This window comes from Parasteatoda tepidariorum, chromosome 4, assembly GCF_043381705.1.
Source record: "Parasteatoda tepidariorum isolate YZ-2023 chromosome 4, CAS_Ptep_4.0, whole genome shotgun sequence".
NCBI lineage: Eukaryota > Metazoa > Arthropoda > Arachnida > Araneae > Theridiidae > Parasteatoda > Parasteatoda tepidariorum.
This window is the reverse complement of record NC_092207.1, coordinates 50,903,242-50,927,194: the sequence shown is the minus strand read 5'-3', so window position 1 is coordinate 50,927,194 and position 23,953 is coordinate 50,903,242. Positions and strand designations below refer to the sequence as shown.

At 28.4% G+C, this 23,953-nt stretch overlaps 1 protein-coding gene across 1 annotated transcript; it reads right to left on the bottom strand.

The window, feature by feature from the left end:
* Positions 1-702: 702 nt before the first annotated feature.
* LOC107455601 (ras-related protein Rab-10) lies at positions 703-21,216 on the bottom strand. The gene is made up of 7 exons (XM_016073224.3): positions 20,893-21,216; positions 10,037-10,097; positions 8,869-9,007; positions 8,706-8,795; positions 7,559-7,660; positions 6,170-6,257; positions 703-2,938 (listed from the first exon to the last, which is right to left on the bottom strand). Exons 1-6 carry the CDS (start codon positions 21,017-21,019, stop codon positions 6,171-6,173), a joined length of 606 nt encoding a protein of 201 aa, XP_015928710.1. The 5' UTR covers positions 21,020-21,216; the 3' UTR covers positions 703-2,938; position 6,170.
* Between the last annotated feature and the right edge of the window lie 2,737 nt (positions 21,217-23,953).

Below are 23,953 nucleotides of genomic sequence, written 5' to 3'. Positions count from 1 at the left end.
ATAATAAATTACGATTCTATGCTGAATGCATTGTTAGATTTGGTGAATTTTATATAAAACAAAACACAGCTTAAATTATTGCTAGCATACAACCATAATTATTAAAAGATCTAGGTTAATAGAAGAATATCAAAAGTTGAGCTAAAATGAAGAAAGTTTGATCAAACAGAAGGCTATCCAATTACACCATAAGACTAACGCCATGATAAGATAAAAAAATATGCTTAAAATTTTCAATATTTTTTTAAACATATACTGTAACATCAACTTTACTCTTGAAAAAATTTTATTTTTTCACCATTTTTAATACAGAAATCTACAGATTTAAAATTAATGAACTGAAGAATTTTTTACACAACCTAGTCATAAATGGTTAAAACAAATGGTGACTGTAAATGCACTTAAGGAATTAGCATCACAACTAATATTGTGATGAAGTTTATATTAACTTTTTATTCACTTTTGAAATGTAAATTTCACCTTGATAAAGGTTAACACATATTAAGGAAAGATTGTCTCACTTTTTTTTAATTTATAAAATAGGTGATAGAAAGTGAATTTAATTTTAAAAATGGGCAGATCTTGTAAAAAATATTTTCAGAAAAATCATGTATAATTTTTGTCTGAGTGTATATTCGGAAAAATGAGATAATTAAATTGAACAATCGACTAAAAGAAGAATTCATAGGAAAGTAGACAACATAAAATTTTACTGATTTTAATCTACCATAAACAGGACATCAACAATAAATTGAAATATACGTTGGAAGCAAAAACAAATTATTCTATAACGCAGGTAAGAGCAGATCTAAATGCATGCTTACAAAAACAAACTGAAAATGTTCTAAAATAAATTAACTACAATATTTAAAAAAAAAAAAGCATATGAAAGACTACTATGTGAGCATTACTGAGGTATTGAAAAATAAAACAATATGGGTCGTAGTTAAAAAGAAAATACAAACATTTTAAACACATGAATTAAAGACAAATGATAGGACAATTGTATTTGCACAAACTCTATATGAAATAACTATAAATATTCATCCTTTTTGTAACAAATAAAGAATATCCAAACAAATTGATATGCAAGTATTTAATTTTTTTTTATAAAAAAAACATCACAATTTACAATAAAAACTTTTTTTTGTGTGGATAATATAAAGAAAAATTGCAAGGAAAAAAAAAGACAAAACAAAACTTGCCAGTACTGAATTAAGAAGGGAAAAAGCATAGCAACAAACTTAAATTTATTCGCAAGAAGCATAATTTTTTTAATACAAAGAAAACAAATTTTGTATATACACATTATATATATATCTACATCCCATAATTATAAATCTTGATAAATTTCCCCTTTTTCTTTTTCAAATTCTGGAGCAAAAACATCATATAAAAATGAGCAACCTAAAGGAACTTCAAATCACTTAATTTTTTAAATGTAACACTGTACAAAACTAGCACTATAATCTTCAGCAAATGATAAAGTATAAATTCAATTGTGAGTGTTGATTCTTACCAATCGTCTAAAAAAAGTGTAGAAAATGTGATCAATAAAAAAACAAGGCTTTATGGCAAGTTTAACAGCCTACAAATATATCAAATGAATTCCAGCATTTTTAAATCATCTGGTAATCACAGAGCAGTATTTCACAATTTTGATCAGATGATTATATTTTATGTAAAAGAAATAAACAGATCAAGGTAAAGCTTTACACTCTATAAACTTTGCACATTACAAATGCAAATACCCTTATAAACACATACCTGCTAATTTAAGCAAAAAAATTGGTTTAATCTTTTTTTCTTTTAAAAGTATAATCAAATGTAGTTGTGAAATTTTGAAATAAACAATATAAGTAGTATAAAAAATTCTAGGCCAATCCACTGCACTTCTTTGGTGAAAACACCCAGAGACATAGTAATTATGCTTATAATGTTTCAATTTACAATATAACAATCAGCAATTAAAGCATCGTTAACAGCAATAGTTTTCGTATTGATTAGCATAATTTTTAACAAATACTATTACACAGTTTAAGATAATATAAATAATACAGTGTTTAATATAATCCCTTCCCTAACGAACATTTATATAACATACAAATTTTGTTGAGTACAGTTGGATAAAAAAGAAAGCTTGACTTTGAAATGTCTATTTCTTTTACACAAATTACATAACTATCTACATTCATCAAAAAGTATTCACAGAACTGTATCACTTGTAAGATGATGCATTTAGTTATTTTACAACAGCCATAAAATAACAAAGCAATACCTAGATGTGACAAAGGAAGCACAGTAGGTAAATACGTCTGTTTGATTTTTACAGCACAAAAGAGCCATCACCTTATCTAATTTCTGTAGAAAACTGTGCTCTTTGAAAAAGTGAATTAATTTTTTAATACAAATAAGCCAATTATTAACTAATTTTTAAAGTGCTTCAAAGTTACATTATTCAGGCCTGTTTTAGGTAAGCCCAATTAGCATATTAAAAGTTATTTATTATTTATTGACAACATAAAAGCCACTGTTGACGAAAATTACTCCGCCTGGTCCTAGTCATTATTTGAATGAAAAAGAAAATTTTTTTTTCAGAAAAAGAATTATAAGAAATTTCAGGTCATTTAGGCATAGATTATATTATATTATATAGGTACTATTTTTGTTTTACTTTGTCACAGCAACATCAAATATTCTTTGGAATTATAATAAAAATGGCAAACAGTCAAGACGACATTGGGACGTTGTTGTGCCTCTCTCCTTTTATTGGGAAGTGGCACTGCAGTCCTGGCAGACTAATGAATGCACAGAGTTCGAGGTTGAATGGCCTCTAAGGCAAAGAGGTCCAGCCAGGCAAATATAAAATGTATGGAGTACTGCAAGCAGATTTCCAGACAGCAGTGTATGAATGAAGAAAGGCAAGTGATCTAGATACCTGGAAAAGTTAAGAATATATTGGTTTCAATATGCAATAGATAAATTTATGTTCAGTAAAATTACAATTTTTTTACATATATTTCTCCCCTTTTCTCTTAATGTAATCAACGAATAAAAACATAACAACGATACAGGACATTAAATGTATATATCAGAGTAAACAAAGCTTTGAACATGATTTGTTTTTGCTTTCTTTCTTTCTCTTTCTTTCAAAATATTAATCTAAATCAATGTTTCCCAAAATTATGACTTTTGCGTACCCTTTCTAAATTTTTCGTAACGCTGTGCACCTCTTATAAAAAAAAAATGAATGTATTTTTGAATATTAAAAATTTGCACAAAAGTTTAAAATCACAACTGGCTGCTGACACTACTAATTATTAACTGTTAACTCTGCAAAAAATAGCCAATAGAAAAATATGTAATCGTAAATTTTCATGGTTAGCTTTGTTTTTAAGTAAAATCTTTTGAAAGTTTCGTTTGTTGCAATATATTTCGAATAAAAACGCGTACCCCCTCTAAACTGTTCCCGTACCCCTGGAGGCACACTTTGGGAAACACTGATCTAAATTAACAATTAAATTTGATTAACTCTTTATTCTTGATTTAAATGTCATGGTTAATTCTGTTAAATGAAGAATGCATGATTCATTACAAATGGGCAACAGAATTGCTTATGTATATATATAAAAAACTAAACTTAAGATTAAATTTGCTATTTAATTCTTTATCCTTGACTTTAGTGATAAAAGTAAATAGCTTTGAATTATTCAGTACATCCTTAATTTTTTTTAGCTAGATACAAAATCTGTCAATCTAACTTTCATTTGTTTCCTGATTGGTCTTTTAGAATTACACTAATTTAATAAGTAATAAATAAAAATTACAAGGTATAATACATATCTTATACATAATATACATACATATAACTATATTTTAAATTTAAGGAAAAACTACTACAATTAGGATTTTTAAATTTTGCGTTAAACATTTATTAAAAATAGGAATGGCTCTAGTGCAGGACAATCGGTGAAGAATAGTAAATAACTTTATAGTTAGTAACATGAGTAAGTAATAATAGTAAGTAACATGAATAGTAAATAACATGTTTTATTTGTGCATTGCCTAATCTTTTCACTGATAATTGAAAAGATATTTCTTTTTCAAAAGCAACACATAAAATACAGACAACTAGCTAATTAACACAAACTTGATCCACTATATCCGAAGACTGTTATGACCGATTTATTAGAAAGTGTGACATTTAAGGGGATTAAATAATGAAGTATTCTTATGATATGCCAAATTGATGCTTGGTATAATGACCATTGCATTCCAAATGAAAACAAATGCTACAACATAAGATCACTATATTATGAGTACACAAAACTATTGCAAGCATTTATTTATAATTATACTGGACTTATTTGGAAAAAACAAACAAATGTTCTAATTTTGTTGTTTTATGTTACATTTTAGGAGGAAAAACTTACAGGAACCAGCTCTTTCCAAAATATTCAGATATCATCATTTACAAAAAAGCTAATAAAAAATTTCAAGTAACTTAGCAACGATATATATACAGCAGGGGTGTCAAACTCAAAAGCTAACTTGGGCCAAATAAACAATGCTTAACTTTAGGTGTGCTGCAAATAAATAAATAAATAAATAAATAAAAATCAGCGTTCATAGAAACAAATATTTTTATTTTGAATAGTACATTGTAATAAACATATATAAAGTAAAATTATTGTTTGATATTTGACATCTCTTCTCTGCTACTATCTTTCCTATTTCGGGAGAAATTTTATTTGCCGATACTACTTTTCAAAGATGACCCAACGTGCGCCTTATTAATACGGTTTTGAACAGGAGATTTATTTCCATTCATAACAGAAAATAATTGCTTGCACTGATAAGTACTTCCAAACATGGAAATAATTTCATATGCAAATTTCTGAGTATTTTCCAACCTAGCAGGTAAATATTTGTAAAATTCAGGCAAACTCACTTCAATGAATTTTGCCTTCAAATTTGAGCCGCCCTGAATCTCAATCACTTCCATTTGCATGTTACTGGGTACTGAGTCTATATTTATTGAGAAAATCGACGAAAACAAACAAAATTTGTCTTCTAAAGAATTAAAATCTTTAAATCTTGTTTTAAATTCTGTTTTAAGATTTGAAACTTTTTCTGCGTATTTTTGATACGATGCAGTATCCCTGGAATGGCAGGTGCCGCAAGCTAATTAGAATTTCACATTTTCGCGCGTACAATTTAAAATGATTCGTATAGTTCATAAATAAAGTATATCATAATTTTATATGCTAGTTTCCTTTTTAATTAACATTTCTATTTTATTTTTACTTTGTGTCGGATATATTGACTGGGCCGCAAAAATGTTCATCTCGGGCCGCGAGTTTGACACCCCTGATATACAGTATACTCTCAATATCTCAAGGTTGAAGGAACACACAAAAAAATTTTTGAGAAAGCAAAAGTTTTTGCAACAACAAGTTTGCAATATCTAAATATGTTCCAAAAAGTAGAAAAATACAGTCTAAAATAATACTTTTAAAAGAGTCATGAAACATATGAATAACTACTAATAATTATGCATGTAATGATAGTTGACTAAATACAGCAGTACAGTAATAATTTTTAAAAGTAAGACAAAAATAATCATGCATTAAATAAAAAAGAACTGGTTTACAATAAACTTACATTGTGATTTTTTTGACAAAAAATAATTTCCCTCTTCAAAAAAGGTTTGGCATCATAAGGTTTTGAGAAGAAACTCTTCGACAGAGGAGTTTAAATTAATATTAGGTGGATATGTAATGCCAAGAGGAAAATATCTTTTTGACATAACAAGATTTTCGAGATATTGAGAATATACTGTATATAATATATAAAGCATGCTTTCTACTTACATTAAAAATTTACTTTTAACAATATAACACTACAAAGTTAGGAACAATGGACAGAAATGGCATTTTACAAACCCAATCTGTGCTGTTAGTCATATTATGGGTCATATAATAAATTTAATGCTTTTAAAATGTTCGGCTGGAAAGCTTTAACAGTTAAAAAAAGTCTTCATAAGAAAAATAAATGAAATAAAGGTATGGGACACAATTGTTACACTCTCTAGAGAAAACTGTTACACGTATTTCCTTATTTTACTAGCCATCGAAGCATTATAGTTAACTTCTATACAAATACTTACTCTAGCAGCATTTCCTTATTCCTCTTATATCTTGAGTTGTTACCCTTACTTTATCTGGAAAATCTGTCTGTTCTTTGCCAGCCATTTGCTGTGTACATGAGAAAAAAAAAGAATTTTATTACAATTGTTATGAATGAAATCTTTAACTAAAAATCAATTAATACATTTCCTGATCACTTAATGTAAGAGAAGAACTAGAGATGTCCTAATATGATTGGGAAAACATCATGCCCAAAAAGAATTAAAATAAATAAAAAATTCCTTAACTATTTTCCAGTTGCATCACACCAATAAAATATTTGAAATTCTAAATATTTTTTTCTCCCAAGAGAACCAAGGTAATTTGTTTCCTTTTCTCCAAAGATATTCTAATATATGTGAAAAAGTAGATTTTTTTTTCCTCGGTCAAATGTGTATAAGAAAGATGCTATTTTGCTCAACGATGAGGGCAATTTTTTTCTTCTTCTAAAGATAGCAAAGTTTATCTTTATTGTACGGTTCTCTGATTAGTTAAATCCATTTGGAGTTAACAGAAATACTTCAAAAATTCATATAAAACTGCACTTAGCACCAGATTTCTAGTGGCGAACCTTTTAAATGTTGACAAAATGAATTCAAATTATGCAAGTGTTGGTTTTTATAATATTTAATAAATTTTTTTGCAGAAATCAGAGCAGTTGGCTTCACTGTAATAAAAATGTAGCACAGCTTTTCATTTTGTCATTCATTAAGGATTCTATTTAATATAATAAATAGAATACAAGTTGTATCACATTGGAAAAGTGATCAAACATAAACAGGATCAATAAATCTACTAGAAACTAAAAACTAGATTAGAAGCTGTAATAAAATCACAAAAAAACTGTAAAATAGAAACCAAAAGACATAAATTATAAAAATTATTCGTCATCAGATATGTTTCAAAAATCTTTAAAAAAAATTCATATTTATGCTTATTAATAATGAGAATTGTTGCATCAAGTTTCTTGGTTACTATTATTTCATTTTTAAGCAACCACATTAAAGAATTAATACGTAATATCAAGCGTATTTTGAACAAGCTAAAAATTTTTTCTATACTATCCAGTTTAATTTACCAATATATGAGTAAAGTTTTAAGAAGAATCATAGTCGTTATTGCAATGAACTAAAAGTCAAATACAGATATACAGTCAAACATTGTTAGAAAATTTAAAGATGAAAATATTTTTAGAGGATTTCTTTGCTTTCTTAAGGTGATTTCTCATGATTTTTTTAAAAAAAATTCAAAAATACATAAACATGTACCAATTTTACATTTTAAAAAAGGTTATTTGTAAGCTGCAAATAAATCACAGGGGAAAAAACATTTAAGAAAATCATATTCTACAATTTTAAAAACTTTATTACCTTATTCAGAATCGATTCAGCTAAATCTCTAAAAGCTTTCTCTATGTTAATATTTGCTTTTGCACTGGTTTCTAAAAACCTTATGCTATGCTCCCGTGCAATCTATAGAATAAGTGAGAGAAAAAAAGACAATAGTTACTTTTTATAAATAATTAAATTTATTGTAAAATTTTTAGATAATTTTACTGAACATATTTTTTATAAATTACTTGCTGAAAAAAAAGACAGAAGAAGTTTATTCAAAACAGAACAGTCATATACACTATAGTAATTATAACAGTCATATACACTATAGTATAAAAAGCAGAGATTTGTCTTCATTCTAACATGATATTTCAATGCACCCGTTAAAAAAAAATTTACACTACTTACCCTCCACAACTGCAATATACAAATTATTTATGCAAGTTAAATAATTCCTGCAAGTGCTTCAAATAATTAATAGCAAATGTATTCATTTCAGACAAAATTTTAAACTTGCATAAGCACGTCACTAACAATAGAGAATAGCAATTTAGAAAAAAAAATAGTTAATGGCACAAAAAAGGCACAGTTTAAGAATATGGGATCTTGCTAAATAGTATTCAACAACAAGAGTGAATCACAAAAAATTAAAATTTCAAAGGGAAAACAATTTGGGAGATCCCTTCACTGATATAGTAAAAGACAACTTAAGCAAATTTTAAATTAATTTTTCATTACATAATAATTTTTTTTTTTTTTTTTCCCATTAAAGATGCAAACTTTACAATGCGGTTTTTAATAAAAAACTATGCCAAAATTTAATTTACAACAGATTACACAACAGATAAAATTAATTACACAACAGATAAAATATTGAATCAAAATTATTTGCCACTTTGTTACTAAAAAGTGCCTAATTATTATAATCTTAATTATAAGCCTGAATTAAGATATATTTTAAATTAGGAGAGAAAAACAGATTTTTTTAACAAGTAAATTATACAATCAGTGGTTTCTCTTTGCTGCCTCTCTCAGTTTTAAAAATTTGAATAAAATAAGATAGCCTATAACAGTTTTTAAATAAATTATGTAAAATAGCAATTTTTAATATGAATTTTGAATTTATAACACATGCTTTAAATTAGTTACAAAAGCTTTAAATTACGGCTGAAAAAGAACTTACTGCTTCCCCACGTTCTTTACTAATCATTCTTTTATCTTCCATGTCACATTTATTACCTAAGATCATTTTTTCTACATCTTCATTTGCATGCTGGAAGTAAAGTTTTAGAGATAAGTAATAATTTGTTATAATGGTAGAAAGAATTAAAAAGAAAAATTCTTACTTCATCAATATTCCTTAACCATTTAGCAATATTGTCAAAACTTTTAGGATTTGTAATATCATACACTAGCATAATGCCCATTGCCCCTCTGTAATAAGATGTGGTTATGGTGTAGAAACGCTCTTGACCAGCTGTATCCCTACACAATTATAAAATTACAATGAAAATTTCCTTAAAAGCAATGACAGTGATTGTAAGTACCTTGACTGAACATAGTAAGAGCAAAAAGAAAGATAGTAACATTACTAAAAGAGAAGAAAACAGACAAGGGAAGGAATCCAATCTTGGATTATCGTTAACTTTATTTAATTATTTTCATTTTAGAAACATTCAATGAGAACAAAAAGGAAGGGAAATGAAATTAATGAAAGGATAATTTAATTTAAAAAAATGACATTTTTCTCAGATTAAGACATAAATACAACTTCACAAATACTAGCACATTTAAATCATTACAAAGGTAGAATTTTTTACAAAATAAATTTAAAAATTGGAAAAACAATGTACAGTGTATTGCAATATAAATGTGATCGGTGTGTAACGATGTAAAACTTCTTATAAATGTTTTTAAATTTAGAATAAATTATAAACGATACACCTTTTTAAAAATTAGACGGCTATATTGACAAAAGCCAGTTAAGCCTATCAAAAGAGGTTGACAAAAATGTTCTAAGTATTTAACAGTTATATGTATTCTCAACTACAGAATTGGAAAGACTGTTCAAGACATTTCACATAGTACACATGAAAACTTGTAACAATATTTATGACTCTAAAAGTTATTTTTGTTTATACCTTTACATTAAATGTTTCAAGAAACATGTTTGTTTCACACTGAAAGTTAAAAATAGGTATAAAAAGCTGAATAGCAAATGAATGCAATAGTCTGAACAATTACCTCAATTAATTTACATTGAATTCCAAAAGTTGGCATAGAATTTAATAGTTGATTGTAGCTTTTAACATTATTTTGCTTTAAGTAAATTACTTTAATTAAATTCATTGTTTAATTAAATTCCTTCAATTTTTGCTTTAAATTTTATCGGTAAATTTTCCGCTTATTTTCTTAACTGCCACTAATGCAACTACAAAATTTCCTTAGCAAGAAATCCAAAAATTAGCAGCACTACAATTAAAATATATAGACGTTCAATAAAAAGTAACTTACCAAATCTGTAATTTTATTTTCTTTCCTTTGATATCTAATGTCTTAATTTTGAAATCTATACCTGAAATTTAAAAAAAAATAAAAAATAAATTATTTTAAAATAAAATAGGACGTGAGAGTAGCATTGTCATTTTTACGACCAAATATAAATGAAATTATCAGAAAACATCAAGCTCAAATTTCTCATAAAAAGTATTCTTATTCATTTGTAATTAATCCCTTAATAAAAGTACTGTTGTTTTTGTAGTACATATTATATTATTTTATTTAACATTCCAAATTATTATCATGAACTATTTTACACAGTGCACTATAGGTAAGTAAAAAACTTTTAAACTTATCTTTTTTTTTGTGTGCCGCCAAATTTTGAAATCGTTAAAAGTGTGCAGTGACAAAAAAAAGCTTGAGAATCACTGATCTATAACTTCAATACTAAAAAATTGAAAACTAACTAAATGCAAATTGTTTCTGTTGATTTTAATGTTAATCTCCGATATATTAGTTTTATCTATATTTTTTAGTGCGTACCACATACAAATGTATGATGCCAACTACCAAAACGACGAAAAAATAACTTAAATTTACGATGAGATATGCACAAATAAATTGTATCAAATAGTGATTATTTAAATTCACTATTAGAAATTCGCGTGTCGTATTAACATCGTAATTAAAGTAACGGGAGTCGGGACCGTAAAAGCCCTCGACTGCCGTAATTGCAAAAAAAAAAAAAAAAAAAAAAAAAAAAAAAAAAAAAAAAAGGAGAGAAAGAGAAATTTAATTTACGATGAAATTAACACGAGTAAAGTGCGCCAATAAGAAATTATTGAAATACGTGATTTAAAATTTACAAGTCGAAATAAAAATTAAAATTTTTAAAACTATGTGAAAATGCGTCGCAGAAACTGCCGAAAAACAACTGGGATTTGCAATGCAATCGGCACAAATTAAGTACGGCAAAAAGTGATCAATTAAATATGCGATTCGTAGCACACACGAGTCGTAAAATAATAATAATAAAAAAAAAACTATAAATATCTAGTAATTTTAGCTAATCGATGGGAAGGGTGAAAACAGAAAACTATAAGTAATCCTTAACCACTTATTTTAAAATAATATTAATAGGATATGAAAAAGGATCCAATAAATATCCACAAATGTCAGTCTTGGAGTAGGTAGATGAAATAGCTTGTGATAAGAGGAAACACTCATTTTGTTAAGTTAAAAAACATTTAAAATCAGCTGATTAAGTTTTTTTTAAAGAATATTTTTTCATGAAAGTACGTACACATACAATCATTAAAGATTAAAGTTATGCTCACAAGTGTCTTTAAAATACATAATTTAAAGCTTTAAAAAATAAATTAAAATTTGACCTACAACATGTGTTTTGTGTCTGGACTGCTAGTATATCTCCCGAGTGACAAAGAGAAGTTAAAAGAAAAAAAGAAGAAAAACGTGACATTTATAAAGGGTCCCTGAATATATCCATAAATATGATCATCATTATTACATTACTTAGAAGAAAAAAATTCATACTAAAAATTTCAGATGTTTTTTTAAGTAACATGTAAACATAAAATGTACAAATCACTTGTTGGATCGGTTGAAAGCATTTTGTTCTGTGGTTTATAATTAATTTCACTTTTGTAAACCAATAAGATAAAAGAACAATAACTTTCACTCCTAAAAATGCTATTTCGAAAACGAAAAGAAGCAATGACAAAATGTGTGAGCAATGACTAAATGTGAAAGCAATTCATTAATAAGCCGCCTCTGTAAGAGATGGAAAATAATTCACTATTTCTATTAATTAAACATGTAACGGAGAAATCACAGTAAAAGAGATAATAATTGTTTATACAAGCCAGAGGCTATTACTGGGATACTCGAATGATTTATGCGTATCGAAAGTATTTTTATCACGATTTTATGCCCAGTGGTAAATGTTTATCGTTCGCCTCAACTAGCCAACCAAATACTACCCAGACGAGATGTTTTAAATCGACCTTGAATATTAAGCTTCCATTTTGTGACTGTCAACTTCCTTTAATATAACACAGTTAAAGAAATAACACTACTGATCGTTAATTAAGGATATATATTTTCGAAGAAAGAGAATGACTCATCATCATCTTTTTTCCCTCTTAGATTGAGGGAAAAAGGGGGAAAGCAGATGATAAAGAATGTTCTTTTTTTCTTCTTCCAAATTAGAATAAGCGCTCGTTACGTCCCTGAAATTAAAGTGGAAACAATTAACGATTCACTTAGCAGCGAACATTAATTCCTTGTAAAGTTACGTAAAACAATCGCAGAAAAAAAAAAACTACTTTTATCGCGAATTTTGAATAAATAAGTGGATAAAATCTAAGAAACGGTCAATTTAAATGCAAAAGAGAAATATATTTTTCTTCTTCAAAAAGTAGATTATATCTCTGCATAAAAAATTATACGATGGATCAAAATAAATCTGACTCGTGTTACGCCATGAATCTAACGACCTTGGATTGATCAAGAAATAAACAAATTGTGCATTTTAGCATCTCTTTGGTGTATTACGCCATAGGATATATCCTATGGATATATGCACGCAAACATTTTAAATATTGTTAATTATTTAATACAAATTTAGCTAGTTTTTGCATTAAGAGAAGCTTTTTTCCGTAACAAATTTCGTAGGCTAATTTGAAAAAATAATGCTCTTGGCGAAGTTATGTTGGCAGTTTTCAAAGAGTTGTATTTTCAAATTAGCCTCCGATATCACATATGCATGCACCTACCACGTATTTCAGCCGACATTCTTATACTTATATTATTAACCTGAAATTTAATTATTACGCGTCGTACATATAATAATAGTAATAATAAAAAGCAGAATGAAACGTTTTATTTATATTTAAAACAATTTAATTACGTTTACTATACAAAATAAATATAACTCAATAGTATAATTATATCAAAACTAAATCAGTTTTTTTGTAACAATCAGTTTAGTCTAAGTATTTAGAACAAATTGATAGATGATAGAGATTTAAAATGAGATTTGTTCACATAATTAAAACAGATCTCGCAAAAACGTTGCTGCCATTCATGATAAAAATTCGATTCCTTACAGGAAGTTGCAGCAAATATTGCTCATGCGGCTAGAGAGTGGATAAAATAGATAAAAATTGAAAGGCATGATGGAACTCCTGGAAGTAAAGATAACGGCTGGCACTTTATTTTTAATTGATGGAACAGAAGAAGGGCTGGCACTTCTAAAAAAGATAGAACTTGAACGCCATAAGCAAGCTATAATAGATTTGCGAAGCAAAGTATTTTTGTTCCATATACTTGTTTGCCTATCTAATGCACCTAAAATCTAAGAGTGTGAAACATGGACAAAAAGAAAAAGCAAGAAATTAAGATTTAAAAAATAAAACTGCTCCTCACTGTGATATATTTTGAAACAGAACGTGATCGATATTCGAAAATTTATTTTAATGGCTCAGTTATGAAGAAAAATGATGAATCCAATCACCTGAGGGAAAGAAATATCAATGAAATCGAAGTTCTGCAAAATAGAATTCCTTTCTCTTTTGTATTTCTTCACTCTAAATTGAGAAAATGATTCCAGCATCATTTAAACAAAATTTGGTGACATTGTTTTTTACTTTAGCAAGTACTGATTTCCTTAATAATTAATAAAATGGTGGTAAGTTAAAAGTGTTGTTTTTTATTTTAATCTGCAAAATAAATTTCATACTGCAGAAGATAAGTTACTTATACTGTTTCCATCCGTTCGTCAAAGATGTTCCCCATAAAAAATCGAATTAAATTGAAACGGATAACTTTTAATGGCTTTTGTGTATTTAGAAACTAATTTTCTTTTCTTGAGGAAACGAGGTACCTAAGAAAAAGCTTTATTCAATCAGTTAAAGAGATCTTGACTAAAATACATACATATAATGAACAGTACTAATAGATGGAAGGTAACTTAAGTTGATCTTTGAAGCCAGAAAAGGTTTAATCAGTTCTGTTACGAAAATGAGTTCTGCTTGTTTTGACACGTGAGAGAAACAAGCCTGCTTTAAATACTGGTATTTGCTTAGATTAGGAACAGGGTCGGGGCAAATGTTTACTTTTTGACTAAACTGATTTTGACTCCGCTAACAGTTAACTTTGCTACGTCACAAAATGAAAAGATAATGCGTTGTCCGCTATTAACTTATAAGCAAACATTTTATTGTCCTTAATCGAATCTTCTCAACTGTCTTAAAAAAAGTATTGTCCTGACATTAAAAAAAAGTTTCTTCCAATACGGAAGGGGTGCACAACCTGCGGTCCGCGGAAGATTCTGAACATAGAGTTGAAATACCTACTATTTCAACTCTATGATTCAGAACGCAATGAAATTTTTTAGGAGGAAAAAAATGTCGAAAATTTTGAATTGCACTTTAGTGTCATCACTTTTTAATGCGCTCAATTTGCACTAATTCTATTGTAAATCTACATTGTTTCTCGATCGCTTATTAATTGGTTATTGCTACGAAATTCCACATCATGGTTTTAAAAGACAATATTTTTAATACGATATTACAATAAGCAAATTTCGAGTTTGAGTAATTTTTGCCGATTTCATTATAAATCCAATTCATCATAAATTCGATCGTTTTTTTTGGAATTTATAAATACCAATTTCCATGTGGTTTATTAGATTCCGATACATTTATTACGATTTGTGAGTTTTAAATCGCGCATCTAATTTATCACTTTTTGACGTTCTTTATTCATCACAATTTCAGCTTTTTTTTTTTCAAACAAAATTATTGGAAATTTCAAATCATCCATTTAAATAATCCCTTTTTGATGCACTTTTCTAATTTCATCATAAATCGTGACGTTTAGATCTTTTTTTGGCATATATAACTAGATAATATTAATTTCAGAGAGGTTAATAAATTCCTGATACATTTATTACAATATTACGACTCGTGTGTGAGCTATGAATCGCATATTTAATTGATCACTTTTTGCCGTACTCAATTTGTGCCGATTGCATTGCAAATGGTTTTACGATCATTTTTTCGACAGCTTCTGCGACGCATTTTCACAGTTTTAAAAATTCTGATTTTTATCTCGACATGTAAATTCTAAATCACGCATTTCAATAATTACTTATTGGCGCACTTTACTCATGTTAATTTCTCTCTCTCCCCCTTTTTTTTGCAATTACAGCAGTGATTTTCTTCGTGGTCTTTACGCCCCCGTTACTTTAATTACGATGTTAATACGACATGCAAATTTCTAATCGTGAATTTAAATAATCACTATTTGAAACAATTTACTTGTGCATACCTCATCGTAAATTTAAGTTATTTTTTCGAGGTTTTGGTAGTTGGCATCATGCATTTGTATGTGGCGCGTACTAAAAAATATAGATAAAACTAATTTTACTTTGAATATAATATATCGGAGATTAACATTAAAATCAACAGAAACAATCTGCATTTAGTTAGTTTTCAATTTCTTAGTATTGAAGTTATATTCCCATTGTGTAGTTTGACTTAACAGGGGTCTGTCCAGGCCAAATTTACTACCGTTTAGTGGTACCTTCACAAATTCAACTTTAGGAAAGATGTTAGATTCACAAAATACTTTTCCTTAAAATTTTATTTTTGTACCCAGTAAGAAAGGATAAATCCATATTTTTCTGTTGATTTTTTTGATATAATTTTTAATTTTCACAAATTAGGTCTAAATTTTCACAAAATAGGTACCTCTCAGAAAAACCTAGACAGACCCCTGCCTAATACTGATTAGATAAATTAAACATGAAAACTGGCATCGATAGCCTGGTCGGTAGGGAGCTGGGATGACTGAGAGTTCGAACCCTGCCAGTCGAAGACTCCCCGCGTAGTAAAGTGACTGATGCACATTAAATCTGTCGAGTCGCAAAAGTCCTCCATTCTCCCATAACAAATCATTACCTCTGGAGGTACTGGATTGGAGATCGATCGTTCTCTGATTCAAGTCAAAATTACGATTTGTGGATGAATGAATGGGTCTGCCATATAAATAGGTGTAATGTATGATGCGGCAGAAGTCGAATTCTTGGCCATAGATGGCGCCACTGAAAACAAGAAACGCACAATCTGCCTTAAATTTGCTCGGTTTCACCCAGCTGGCTTGCCTGTGTGGCAAGTAGCATTAGAAACAACAACAAACATGAAAACTTGATCACACCAACATATCAAAATTTTTTTAAACAAAAGAAAATTATTTTCTCACAATTAAGACTAGAAGAGTTAAACCGAAGGAGTATAATTACACAAATTTATAACGAATAATTTAACAATAAATAAGGAATCAGGTTGAAACAGAGAAAAGAAATTGAATTACAACATCTTTGGAAATTTAATCACCAATTCATAATTTAATGATAAAATATAGAACAGAATCCATTATAAACTATCTCCTATTTAAAGAAATCCCAAATTTAATGAGTAAAAGTCTTGTTAACAATATTGTTAAAAATATATTAGTGTACTCTTTTAGAAAACAATATCTTCATATTCTTGAACTGAATGGGAAAAGAAATTTTGAAAGCACAAAATTTTCAACCAAATAATGAAAAACAAAAAAACATTCAAAATCATATAATCATATTTTATATAATTATTGCAAAATAGGTTTCATTATCAATAATTGTATTTTTCAGTGAGAAATCACGATGGAAGTACCAAAAAGGTATGAAAAAGCAAGAGGTAGAAATTTTATTAATATACAAATATACTGTGTTGTAGAGTAATTAGAAAACATTGAATATTTTTTTGAAGAAAAATACAAATGGAAAATTTAATGATTCAAATGTTTTATGATTGAATAAAAACAAAATTCTATAAAGCAAAACAATAAAGGTTAAATATTTTCGTTTTTTAATAAAGATCATAATGGAGCAATTTTGACAAAGTTTTAAACTGCACTTAAGTCTTTTGTACTAACCCTAAATCAGGGTGCGTAGTCAGTTTTTCAATTAAAAAAAAAAGCACCTTTTAAGCACTCAAAAATATTTTTAATCACCTTCCCAAAAAAAATATCATAATTAGGATCTGTGCAGTAATAAAAATTATTTTTTTCTATCCTTTAAAGTACTTAATTTATAAACATAAAATCAATAAAATTAAATAATATTTTTAAAAACTTGACATAATTATGATGATATAACTAGTTTCTGATAAATACTGCAGAGAAAATTTTAAAAATAATGCAATTTTTGTAATTTAGAACAACAATCGATACAGCAAATAAAAAATCTCTTTTTAAAAGATAGAAAATTAAGCACTTTTTACAAATGCCGAATAAAAAAAGCACCTTTAAGGGCCTTTAAAAAACTCAAATAAAAAAATAAAACACCTTTAAGCACTTTTTAAAAACGCTATGTACCCTGTAAATTTATTGAACATGATCTTTGCTATGTTTCATGAGCGATTGGATTTAATGAGCATTCCGTTTTATGAGCTGGGCAATTTCATATGTGACGGAATGACATTTTGACTTTCAAAATAACAATTAATTGAAGTTTCTATGCATCCAATTTCAAATGAACATTGTTTTTTCTCATGCATATCATTACTATTGGCAAAATGCAATTCATAAACTAAAAAAAAAAAGGATTTTCAATTTTTTTTATTTTTAATTTTATGAACTTTTTATTTATGTGACGGAATGACATTTTGGCAACCAAGCTTTTGGCATGTCACTTAGAACTGGTAGTTTCTGCGAATTTTGCAGCTATTATTTTTCTGAACTATTTTATACTTTTAGTATAATGTGTAAGCAATGTAAAATGTGAATTTGGAAAATTTACCTCAGGTTGGCTAGCAGCTATTGACATCTATTTGCTGTGACGGAATGACAAAAAGTTTAGTGGAAGAAAGTCTTTATTTAAAAAATGTTTTATTAATATGTAAATGATAAACAGAATGTAACAGATAAACAGGATTAATATTTATGTAAGAATTAGTAAAATTTCAACAATTTGAAAATTATGTTGTCTCTGAAGAGGTTTTATATTTAACTTACCAATGTCACATCTTATCTTCGCTCTCAGGAAATTTTTGCATAAATCAATCTTTGTTCCCTCTTCTTTTTAGTACTTTAACAGCTAAATCATCTTTGTTTATCAAAGTAATTTGCGCCACATATAAATGTTCCTTTTTTTTTTCGAGGTATGGAACAATGATATAAGAGCCGACCGCATACTCCTCAGTCATGCTTTCCATTTCTCTTCACGACAGTGGCTTTTCAAATCATAAACTTGGTTTTGGTTAAAATTAGAAAGCATTCCAATTTTGATGATTCACTTCTCAATTACATGAACGTATAGTGCATGTCTCTTGTCCCTGGCAATGCTGCTGTAACAAGTGTCTAGCTGAAGCCATTCTCTTTTGCCCTCTCTTAAATGGAATAGCTGGGCAAAAACAAAACTTCAACGATTTGTTGCTTCGACTTTTTATATAATATGCAATAGAATTTTATTATTTCATAATGTGCCGTTTTAAAGCAGACAACATCTTGTTTGGCCTTTTAGAACAAACTCACATTTACATGGTATTTACAGGTTCATGTGTTGTGAGGTATTAATGAANTTCAACAATTTGAAAATTATGTTGTCTCTGAAGAGGTTTTATATTTAACTTACCAATGTCACATCTTATCTTCGCTCTCAGGAAATTTTTGCATAAATCAATTTTTGTTCCCTCTTCTTTTTAGTACTTTAACAGCTAAATCGTCTTTGTTTATCAAAGTAATTTGCGTCACATATAAATGCTCCTTTTTTTCTTCGAGGTATGGAACAATGATTTAAGAGCCGACCGCATACTCCTCAGTCATGCTTTCCATTTCTCTTCACGACAGTGGCTTTTCAAATCATAAACTTGGTTTTGGTTAAAATTAGAAAGCATTCCAATTTTGATGATTCACTTCTCAACAACATGAACGTATAGTGCACGTCTTTTGTCCCTGGCAATGCTGCTGTAACAAGTGTCTAGCTGAAGCCATTCTCTTTTGCCCTCTCTTAAATGGAATAGCTGGACAAAAACAAAACTGCAACGATTTGTTGCTTCGACTTTTTATATAATATGCAATAGCATTTTATGATTTCATAATGTGCCGTTTTAAAGCAGACAACATCTTGTTTGGCCTTTTAGAACAAACTCACATTTACATGGTATTTACAGGTTCATGTGTTGTGAGATATTAATGAAATACACTTAACAAAATTGAGAATAAAAACAAAAATGAGATAAGACACACTTTAAGCATAAGCATATATTGCATATGCACTTTTCGTTACTCTGCCAGAGTTTGTATTATGACTGAATCCTTCATACTTGGGGGCTTGTAACTAACATCATCTTAACAGTAAAATTTTTCAACCAAATTAAACAGCTCATCAACATCACTTTTCTCACTTAAATTAGTTTTCTTTTGAGCTTGATGTTAAATACATCTCATATAAAGACTGAATTAATTTTTTTACCTCTATTGGTGATTTTGGAAGTGAGTGTACAATTTTTTTTTATGGCTTTACCAAGACTCTGCTAGGATTTGTATAGGGAATTTAAATTATTTGTATGTGAAAAGATTGGTAGAATTTGATTTTTTCCTTGTTTACACAATCTCTGCACAACAGCGTATGCACTTCTGAGTTTTTTAAGTCCAGCTTTTATCACGGAAGCTTTCTTCTCACCCCTTCTTTCTCTGTTTTTTTTTTTATCATATCATGGGGATCTTGTTCCCTTTCAACATTCTATCTGTGTTTCATCAGCTGTTTTAGCTATTATGTTAATTGAAAAAGAAATAATTCCCTAGTTTTTGAAAAAGTTTCTCAAGGACTCGTTTTGTCATTCCATCGCCGAAGATGTGTCATTCCGTCACACTAATTATTGGAAGTTAATAAACAAATACATAAAATTTAATAATTTCTCCTTGATTCTTATGCCATATCTGCTTTATATTCCAAATATACGCATTTTCATTTTGAAAAGACATTGCTATGTAAAAAAAAAGAGACTAAAACATGCGACGGAATGACACAAAAAAAAATTTACTTTTATTTTATATATTAATTTTAAAATGACTTAAAGACTATGTTTTAAAAGTTTAAATTCTGTACTATATGCATATTTTTATCAAAATATTGCAAAAGAAAGATACATTTCTTTTATTTTATAAGATTTTTCAAGAAATTAATTTGAGCACAAATGTGGACAATTCACTAGTCAGCAATGTGATTACTTTAGAATGCTACCAGATTCAAAAAACTTAAAATTATCAGAAATGAAGCAGTAATATATAGACTTTAGCTATTTTTGAACATATTTTTGAAATTAAAATATGTTAATTCATAAAAAAAAAAAATTTCACTTAAAAGTTGACACTTTCGTGGAATTGCCCAGCTTCTTGATGAAAAAAAGGTTCAACAATACTACTTAGAAATCAACTAAGAAGTAATCATTAAGCAATCACTATCCAAGTACGGAATGAACATATACTTTGCTATACATATAAGGCTAAATGACACAAATATTGCTACATAAACAACCAGGTATTTTATTTACATTGCACTAGAGCTCCATAATGAGCTACTAGTGACNGAATGTTAAGCAGCAATATACATAAGCAAGTTTAGATTTCTTAACAAAAACTGATGAGTTAAGCTAATTTTGTTGCAAGGTGATAAAAGATGTTATTAATTAAAATAGTAAACACACAAAACAGTTCGAAATTTTTTTTAAAACTTTTAGAAACAGAATAAATAAAAAATATATAAACGAAACAAAAGGAAAACATCCTCATAGTCTGCAACTTACCTATAGTGGATATAAATGTCGTGTTAAAAGCATCGTCAGAAAATCGAAATAATATACATGTTTTACCAACACCGGAGTCTCCAATCAATAATAATTTGAATAAAAGGTCATAAGCTTTTTTAGCCATGTCACTGATTTAGTAAACAACGCAGTCCCTAAAATGGCTATTAGTACACATTCACTCTCAAACCCAAAACAGATCCGACATTAAAGAATTTATTGTTAATGTTCTTGTTGCCATATTTATTAATTAGAAATTACGAAATATTAAAACCGTGACAGCCGAAGTACTGAATTTCTGTTTGGTAAAGTAAGCACATCCACCTTATTTTTTCTTAGAGACCATTCTTAGTCCCTAAAAAAGTCTCTGCGTTTAATCTTTTTTATGTGCGTCATTTAATAAGCTTAAGATTAATTTATCGATCACATGATCGAGAAACGTATTTGCGTGTATAAGTATAATACAAAGAGAATGACTCCTTAGATGCGCTGCACTTTAGGATCTGTTTTATAGTGACATCTAGTGACAATTAATAGAAGTAAAAGTTTATCAGTACTCGCTTAAAACCATAAAAATTGTTTTTTACAAAATCTAACTGAAAATAAAGAATCTGATTTCGTCAATTCCTGAACATATTTTCCCCCATCTAAGTAAATACTGTAATTGAATCTTGTAAAAGAATATTTTATAATAAACTTACATTAAATATTATACTTTTAACTTAGAAATTAACTTAATCTTTTTATTCGTAAACTTTTTTTTTGAAAAGGTAAAACTTGGTACCTAGGTTAATTACTATAAATAGTAATATCAATTAAAAAAAACAACTTTTATCAATATATTTAAAAATTAATCAATAATAATAATAAAACTTTTGGTCAGTAACAATAAATTTTGCACATAATTTATATTTGAAAAAAATATCGGGGAGATTTGGAAGTGCAAAATAAAAAGTGGTGATAAAAAATTTTCTTATTGAAAGAAATTTTTTTTATATTAAGTTGTTTCTCTTCAGTTAACAATGCTTTTTCTTTCTTTATTGTTTAAATTTTTAGTCAATTTTGTGTACAAAAGTAAGCATCTTAAATTAGCTATTATTTAGAAGGAATTATTTGATCATAAAATCAGACAAAATTATGTAAACAATATAAGGCTATAGAAATATTTATGACCCTAATAAACTTATCTATTGTATTACAAATTTATCTATAACTACAATTTTTTTTTTATAATGACTAACTATATAGCATCAATAATACATTGTAAATCTACATTGATTTAGTGTTTGATTTTTGTTTGTTTGTTAGCAGAAAATTTGGTTACATGTAAATCTGTAACATCATATTATAGAATTTGTTGCACCTTCTATACGATAAAATATACAGTTTAGTTTAATTATAATTTATAATACGCTTAGTAACTTAGCATAATATTTTTAATAGAAGTATAAGCTGAATTTTTTTTTCAAGCGCTCAACAAAATAGGCATTCACATAAAAATTAAATAAAATCAAAAAGGAAAGTTAAATAAAAGCAACTGAATTTCCTTGTTTGTGGCAAAGTACAAAATTTTTAACAAAAATATTTTACTTTTTTAGTATTGATCATAATGGCTTTCAAATATGAAATATTAAACTTAGTATTAAGCTAAAAAAGCTTTGTATATGACTTTATTATGCAGTATGAATCTAAATAAATAATTATCTTCTCAATTAACTGTTAAAAAAAGATTTTAACAAACTTTGTGCTGTTTAATTTTTATCAAATTCGCCTACTTAACACTTTGATTCCAAATTCGATTAGATGAACCATGAAAATCATAATGTGTCTTAACGAGCATCACGATTATCAATTATAATTGTTTTTTTTTCCAATTTAGACATTTTAATCTATTGTAAGTGTTGTGTCATAGAGCATTTTAATTTAAAATGCTTATTTTTAACACTTACCTGCTTCCTAAATCTGAAAAAACATAAAGGGAAGGAACATAGAAGGGAAGGAACATAACAAATTCACCAAACTATTATAGATGCAAGGGCGCCGGCAGTGGGGTGCAAGGGGGTGCACTTGCACCACCCTGCCTTTTTTTAAACAATTAAAGAGTATAAATTTTTTTTTTATTAAAAATATTTCTATTTAAAAGCAAATAGTTAAGCAATTATTGATACATAACAATTAAAAAATTGTTTAATCAAACAAGAATTGTAATCGTCTTGTTAGCTGTCCAAAGCTGTTTATAACGTTTTCAATGAATTCTGAGTCATCTTTGATTCTTTTCTTATGCACACTGAGCATGCACAAACTACTTTATCTCTCGTGAGACATTGTAGTACCGATTCCATGTTTTCATGCGTCGCATTGTACTAAAAGTGCGCTCAATAGTGCACGTAGTAGCTTGAAGAGTTAGGCCAATTTTGATTGCCTCCGCTACTGCTGGATAAGACGGTGTGGCCTCAATATCTAAATCGATGTATTCGAGGGATTCATAAGAATTTTCTCTATTCCTCCATCAAATTCGTAATTTTTTTAAAATATATTGTTAACAATGAAGAAATGTACAGGTATAGGACAAAATAATAGGAACATCTGTGAAAGAATGGAGTCGTTCTAGACCGTCCAATAAGCGACGGGCAGTCGCAAGAATGTGACACCTAGTGGTGATGAAAGGCAAGGTAACTGTCTAGCATTTGGCAATGTGAGATTTGCAAGAGAAAAATCTGTTTCTAGCAAAACGAGATTATGTCTGACCTTAAAAGAGGCATGATAATCGGAGCTCGCCTGGCTGGAGCGTCCGTGTCCAGAACAGCTAACCTTGTAGGTGTTTCAAGGACCACTGAATCAAGGACTCTGTCGGCTTACACAAAGTTGGGTAAGGTGTTTTCGGCGAGGCACAACAGCGGCAGGAAGTCGAAGTTGTCAGACCGTGATAGACGGGTGTTGAAGAGGATAGTCGCTCGAAAACGCAAGACTACACTGCCTGTGATAACATCCAAGATGAATACCCACCTTCAGAACCCTGTATCCATGAAAACTATTCAACGGGAGTTGCATGCTGCTAACA